Source organism: Engraulis encrasicolus, chromosome 19, assembly GCF_034702125.1.
Source record: "Engraulis encrasicolus isolate BLACKSEA-1 chromosome 19, IST_EnEncr_1.0, whole genome shotgun sequence".
NCBI classification, from domain to species: domain Eukaryota; kingdom Metazoa; phylum Chordata; class Actinopteri; order Clupeiformes; family Engraulidae; genus Engraulis; species Engraulis encrasicolus.
In genome coordinates this window covers 46802270-46809230 of record NC_085875.1, presented here as the reverse complement: position 1 = coordinate 46809230, position 6961 = coordinate 46802270, and the positions used below count along the sequence as shown (strand labels likewise).

Here is a 6961-nt window from a genome sequence, read left to right as displayed (position 1 = left end):
ATCCCTGATGCTTGATCAGACTCTGCTCATCACCAAGGAAACGCCTTGTCAATCTGGCTCCGGCTCCAGCCAATCAGAGCCCACAGCAGGGCTACTCCTTCCTCGAACCACAACCGCTCTCTTAACCCTAAGGTTATTTTCTGCACTCGTTCGTTCTCTCACCCATTCATTTTGACGACTGTAAAAATGGGACTTCAGGGATCCAGCACAAGAATAGGGCTTTTCTACGCTTATTGGTACACGTGTGTGTCTACTGTAAAATGAGAGTTGCGTATGAAGAAAAGCGTTACTGTGTGATGTAGTGGGGCATTCTTGTGAATAGACAATGTAATATACTGTGGAAACAGATATGCCAAGTCCTTGGCAGTCGTCACAGACAGACCAGAAGAGAAGGAGCCTTCTCACTCTCAAAAGTAAGGGGTTTATTGGTTCAAAACTGTAATCAGTCATTACAAAGGAAATAAATCACATGGAATTATTGTAGTGAACAGCGAGAGCTGTAAACAAAAAAAAACAAAAAAAATCATTAAAAAAATATACATTCAACAGCTTAGGTACTTTCTTGGCATCAACTGTGTTAAATGATCGCTACCCAGCAATGAGGAAAAATAATAATAAAAAGGCAACAGGGGTTCCTGGAGAATCCATCATCTCCTTCCCAAACCTAGGCAGGGGGTCATAACTGGAATGTATCAAACGGGCACTTTTTTTTACGTCAGACAGAAACGCAGAAATGTCCAGACATCCCAATAAAGGCTTCAACAAAAATCAAACCAGGGCGGAGTTCGTCATTATGCCAACACTAAACATACCTTTACTCATAACTAATAATTTAAACACCCCCTTAAATTCTTGTTTAAATAGAAAAAAAGGAACGGTTCAGAACATGTTTGCACTACAGCTCCTGGTTTGGAACTTGTGCCGTTTTCTCCTGACAGACTTGTTGCCGCTTTGCTACATTTGGCACTTGGTCGATCACAGAATTGAAAAGGCAGGGTTTGAAATCTATTGGCAAAAAAGTGAGTGGGTGGTTTTGTTCTTCTTATTGTGTCAGTAAAGAAAAGGGTGGGTGGAGAACGGTATGACTGTTCCAACCTCTACCCTACCACGTGCACCTTCCTTTGGGAAAACACATGGCCAGTGATTCAGATACCTGCAATACGTGTTTTGTGTGTATAGGCCTACACACAATGCACATTTTGTAGCCCTCAGGAAGAGAGACCCTGTGCTTTAACTTGACCTTGGGCTTGGAAGGGCCTTTTGGAAGGGCATGATTAAAGATGTAAACTCACTTGATAATAAAAAATAAGCACTGATAAAAAATACCTTTCCAAAGGAATGAATACTCAGTTTTTTGCTTAATGTGCAGTCCAATATTTGGGAAATATGTTTTTAATAAATAATCAAAATGCAAAAATGCATACGTTTTGATTTAAATTAAGTTCATTTATCAAAGTGTAGTTTTTAAACAAGTTCATTGTAGTACAATATATTAAACTGTGAAAAAAGGAAGTTAACAAGTCTTCACAATCTTTAGATTAATACGGAAGATCATAATTTAACATAAAAAGAAAATATATATTCTATCGTTTCATTAACAAGATAAATACAAACAATTAACAAAAAAATGCATATGATCACCAATAAATATGTTTCGATAAGTTAAATAAGCAGTGACAAGCAAAAAAAAAACAACCTTCAGACGTGAAAGGTTCCAAAACAATAACAATCGTAATAAGTCATAAAAAAAAGGAAATGGAAAAAGTGTACAGATGAAGAATGTGAGGAGATAAAGGAAGAGAGAGGATTGGGAGCAACACAAGGCTTTAAATTGCAGGATACACTGAAGGATCATGGGAATGCTGGAATTCCCCCACAGTTGGCAGCTTATTCAAAAGGGGCGTGGCTCGGGGGGAAGGAGGGAAAACTTGATACTCTCGTTTTCGTTTGTCGTCTTTTTTGTGTGTGTGTCTCCTGATTGACATGCAGATAGGAGCAGAGAGGGGAGCGACTGCACTGGGGATTTGGGGGAGGGCAAACTCCCATCACCAACTTTGCCCCTGTGTGTATCAGAAGAAAGTACGTAAAGAGAAAAAAGGGAAAGAAACGGGAAAATAAGAAGGCTAAATCAGTAGTCCTTACAGGCCACCTCCTCTACTCAACTCTGCAGCCACCTTCCCTCACAAAAAAAGAAAAAATCCCCACCAAAAGCCAAGGCACTTGGGACACTAGGTTTTCCTGTTAGCTTTCACTGGAGCTGAAACAGCTGTGTGTTTGGTCCACGGAGGACAGTGGGACGTCTGTTTTAGCAAGTCCAGGAAGTAGGTTTGTGACAGACAATGACAATGTGAGTGTTCATCAAGAAAGAAAAGGAGAGGAGATGGGGAGGGGGGGGGGCAGTTTTCCCTCCGAGACATGTCCCATCGCACAGTCTTTACTATTCAGCACTAGAAACTCACAAAAAAAGAAAGAGAGAGAAGGGAACGGAACATAAAAAAGGAATACAACAAGAAAAATAAACAAAAACATCCAACACGTTCTAATCCCTCCATCCTGCAGTCTCCTGATCCTAGCGTGTTACACCTGCATGGTGTGGCACTTTTTAGGCACACAGGCTTTAAGTTAAGGCATGAGATGAGACTGTGGAGCTGGGTTGAGTTGGCTTGTCTGCGACAACACTATAGGCACTTCTACACAGAAGAAGAATCATCTCTTGATTTCTTTCTCTCTTCCTTTTTCATCTTACTCAAATAGAAAACAAATGGAAAAAAAGGTAAAGAAAAGAAAAAAAACACACAGTTCCCTTACTTCACTGCATCTTGTTTTTTTTTCCTGAAGACCAAAACAATGCTAAACCTGACAAAATAAAGGGAGGAAGAAATGAAAGATACTACACAGCGAGTCTACTCCCCTGTATCCCTCACTCTCTTCTCCCATAGGAAAGCTCCTGTGAGCAGCGAGGGGAGAGGGAAACTGAGTAAAAAAAAGGGTCGCACAGAGAGCGATCGTGTACTCAAGTGTTCATGTGTCTGTTGCCTCACTGTCCCATCACCAATGCAGCTGCTACCGTGATGTGCGCACGCACAACACAACCCAGCGCAGGCCAAGGCAACATCTTTCGCAGTGCTGTTTTGTTTTGACGTTTTATTCGCACGACTCATTTTGTTCTCGAACCCGCGTGACTCTCCTTCTCGGTCGTCCTAGTCGTCGGAGATGGAGAGCCGGCTGAAGATTGGCAGGCGGCGGTTCTTGTCCAGGCCTGGCGATTCGGAGCCGCACAGGCTGCCGCTGCCTGTGCTGGAGCCGGAGCTGTGGTAGCCCCCCTCCTGGTCCGAGTCTGGCTGCGGGGACTCGCTCACACTCCTGAAGGGCTTAGGAGACTCGTTAGCCTCGCTCCTGTAGAGCACCATTCCGCTGCAGGAGTCTGGAGATGGTGGACTGCCATTGCCATTGGCTGGAGGCGTGTTGATGCCATTGCTGATGATGGTGGTGGTGGCGGCCTCGATGTCCGCAGAGGCCAAGTTGAGCGAGGGGCAGAAGTAGCTGGCCAGCCCCTGGCTGGGGAAGTTGAAGGGGTTGTTGGGCCACTCGGGGAGCTCGTCCTCGCTCGGGAAGATGGGCGGCGGGGTGAGGGAGGTGGGCACCCCCTCGCCCCGCATGTAGCTGCCAAGGCTCCTTCCAGAGGAGCAGGAAGAGGAAGAGGAGGAGGAGCAGGAGGAGACGCTGGGGAAGCCGGCGAAGCTAAGGCTGTGGTGGAGCCGGGGCCGCTCCATCTTGCCGCCGTTGCAGGCCGAGAGGGGCGAGATGGGCGCGGAGGCGGACGGGCCGCGGCGCTCCTCGGCGTTGTGGATGAAGTGGCAGCGCGGGCCGTACGGGCAGAAGCCGATGGTGTGGAAGGTGCGGCACAGCTCCGTCTTGTACTTGGGGTGGCGGCTCAGGCTGCGCAGCTCGTGGGCGCCGTGCGCAAACTGGCACTTGTCACCGTACTTGCAGGCGCCGTTCTCCTCAAACGGGCGGCACAGCTCCGTCTTGTAGCGGCTGGAGTTCACCTGGCCGTTCTGGGGGCCCAGGCAGGGGCTGCTGCCCCCACCGCAGGTGGGGCTAGTGGGACTGGTCATGGGGAGAGGGCCCAGGGTCAGACCGGCAGCAGCGGCCTTGTGCAGGAGGCGCTCACCAGTCTCTGAGAAGGAGCGCTCCCGAAGGCGGTTCTCTTTGTTGCTGCTACCACTGCTGTTGTTGTTGTTGAGGATGTTGGCACAGATGTTGTTGCTATTACTCGCCATGCCAGCGCTCAGGAGGGTCATGTCAGTGGTCGGCTTGCCCATGTTGAGGAACTGGCTGTGGCCGAACCTGCTGGAGCTGCTGGGTAAAGTCACAGAGTGCCGCCGCTGGTAGGGACCCGCTGCTGACGGGGTGCCCACAGCCTTCCTGTCCAGCAGGGTCGAGCTGGGTATGTTGGCGCTGGAGCATGGCACGGATAAGCCATGAGGTCCACTTAGCAGGTTGTTCTTGAAGTTCAGCATTTTGTTGCTCTGTTTGGAGAAGGACAAGGAAATGGGAGACACCAGTGTCATTTCAGATGAATGGTTGCAAACATGCGAAATTTACTTTTTAAAATCACATTCCTACTAAGTACAACTAGTCGAGACAAGGCTACAGCCATACGCTCATGCAACCGAATTATTCGCTGTGGCTTCAGATGCATGAGTTAACAGAGAAGCAGCTGGTTGGCTAGCTGCCAGACAGAGGAGGGAACGCTTGCGAAGTGCATGGAGCTGGAATGAGAACACGCAGACGCACATGTTGACACTTGGTTGTAATCAGTTGAAGGATGGATTTTTGGAAGGGTGAGCGCAAATGTCCACTAATTCAACACACATGCTTCACTGATTAGGCTACTTTTAAACTCCTGCTTACCAGTGTAACAAAACGTTGTGAACAGCACAGCTAAACCGTGACAGTGAAACTGCTGAAAAGACCAAGCCATGAGGACATGGCTGCATAGCTGAACTTGCCACCAAGTATGACTCAGCGCCAGTTACTCATCTCCTCAAACGTGCAAGAGAATAATATCTGTTTACAGCGTGACTAAATGGCAGATGACAATACAATACAATACGCCTACACTGAGCAGCAAATTCACAAGCCAAAATGCGAGATTTGGTTCATGCATCTGCAAACTCATGTCATTAGACATGCAACTTTCACATTCTCACAATCATCAAAATGCCATTACTTTTTAAGCGTAAAACACAGCTCCTCTCGAATCCATATGCCATTCCATGAATTTCTGACAAATAAGCAATGAGCTTTCTTCAGTGTTTACCTTTTCAAAAACTATGTCTACTGACTTTGAGTGTATCCAAAGTTGGACTGACTTACTCTCTGTAACAGTCATTATAGGCTACTACTGTAGGAACGAGTGCATTCTCGGTCAAGTCGCTCGATTGTAATTCTTTTAAAAGGTTATCCAATGAGTAAAACTCATAACATCATACAAATCAGTGCAACGACCTAATCTAAGCAGTTCAGGTCGCGGGCCTGATACGCTACAGCAGTGAAATGAAGGCTGATTGTTCTCGAACACAAGTTACTAAGTAATGTCAAAATAGTTAGAAAATGGCACAGCGCCCCTCAAGCACTGAAGTTGCATCAGTTCTGAACAGAAAACAGGACGTAAAAAGCAGTTCCGGAAACATGTAACACAGCTTAAACGTCTTAAAAACCACATTCAAACTTGTTCTCATAACTTCACACTAAACTCTGTTAGCACAACAGGCTATCAACAGCCATAATCCCAAGCAGAAACTTTTGTAACGTGAAGCTACCTTGTTGATCACTTCGCTGAAGTCAAAGGGCGAAGCCACTGCTGTGGTCATCTTCGATTCGAAGAAATGTAAATATAGCAATGCTTAAAAATGCGTGTCTTCAGTTGCACAAGATGGGTTCTCTCTTCAGTAGGCTACTTTTCTTCAACCCTGACAAAAACCCCCTCTGCCCTTGCGTGGGTCCAAAGCATTCGCTTTATATTAGGCACTGGCAGTAGGCTAGCCTGCTGTCAGGCAGGAGGAGCTTGTGGATGGGCGTCCCTTTTTTGTTGTAGAATACTTGCTTCAAAAACCATTGGACAGTACAGAAACTTCACTTCAACCCTGACGAAATGCAGCATTTAACAGTAAACCAAGCCTCGGACTTTCGCCATAAGCCGTGGCACAAAACAGACTGTGGCCAACAAGTGAACGTTAGATAGGCTACTTCTTTGGAACATTGTATCAATTTGGAATTCAATAAAGTAACGGCAGTAGCCTTGTTGCTACAACGTGCTACATTCTATTTGGTCACAAATTGACTCATGGGCTACTGAATAAACAACACATATGCGAAAATATAATTTCAAAGTAGAATTTACGTGTTGAGTTTGAAACTGTACCCGGAATCCTGTCCTCCGCACTGTCTCTGTAATTAATGCACGTTTAATTATCAGGCACAAACGTCATGCTCGGGACTTTCCGGTAGGCCTATGTGCAAAAAAAGATTTATTAACCCTTTCAGTTCAGCATGCTCGGTGTTTCTAGCAATTTTGTGCAGCCTATGCATGTTGCGGAGGAGTTGCAAATAAAAGTTAAGTAGAACTGGGTTAATTATCCTAACAAGTGACTTTGTGTTATTGGTGCAGGATAGTTAGGCCCATGTTTAATTGCAATCAGCAAATAATTAGACTATCTTCTGGGTCTGAACTGGGCCTGGCCCTCCCTGTCATTAGCTATTTTAACAAACCAAGCATGACCACAAAAAAATCACACACCAGTCTCGACTGCTCGAGAAACCTCTTATGCAACAAGACTCAGAGAAGGATTTGAACTCAGTTTAGTTTCCCACAGCAATACCCACTTAAAATCCGCTTTATCCGGGTCAAATAAGCTATAGCGCTCAGCCTAAAGGGTGCCAAAACTTGGGTCAT

General features: G+C 46.0%; 1 protein-coding gene across 1 annotated transcript; it reads right to left on the bottom strand.

Annotated features, from left to right (window-relative positions):
- Positions 1–398: 398 nt before the first annotated feature.
- Positions 399–6960, bottom strand: zfp36l1a (zinc finger protein 36, C3H type-like 1a). Its single transcript, XM_063184595.1, has 2 exons — positions 5829–6960; positions 399–4532 (listed from the first exon to the last, which is right to left on the bottom strand). Exons 1-2 carry the CDS (start codon positions 5877–5879, stop codon positions 3201–3203), a joined length of 1383 nt encoding a protein of 460 aa, XP_063040665.1. The 5' UTR covers positions 5880–6960; the 3' UTR covers positions 399–3200.
- Between the last annotated feature and the right edge of the window lies 1 nt (position 6961).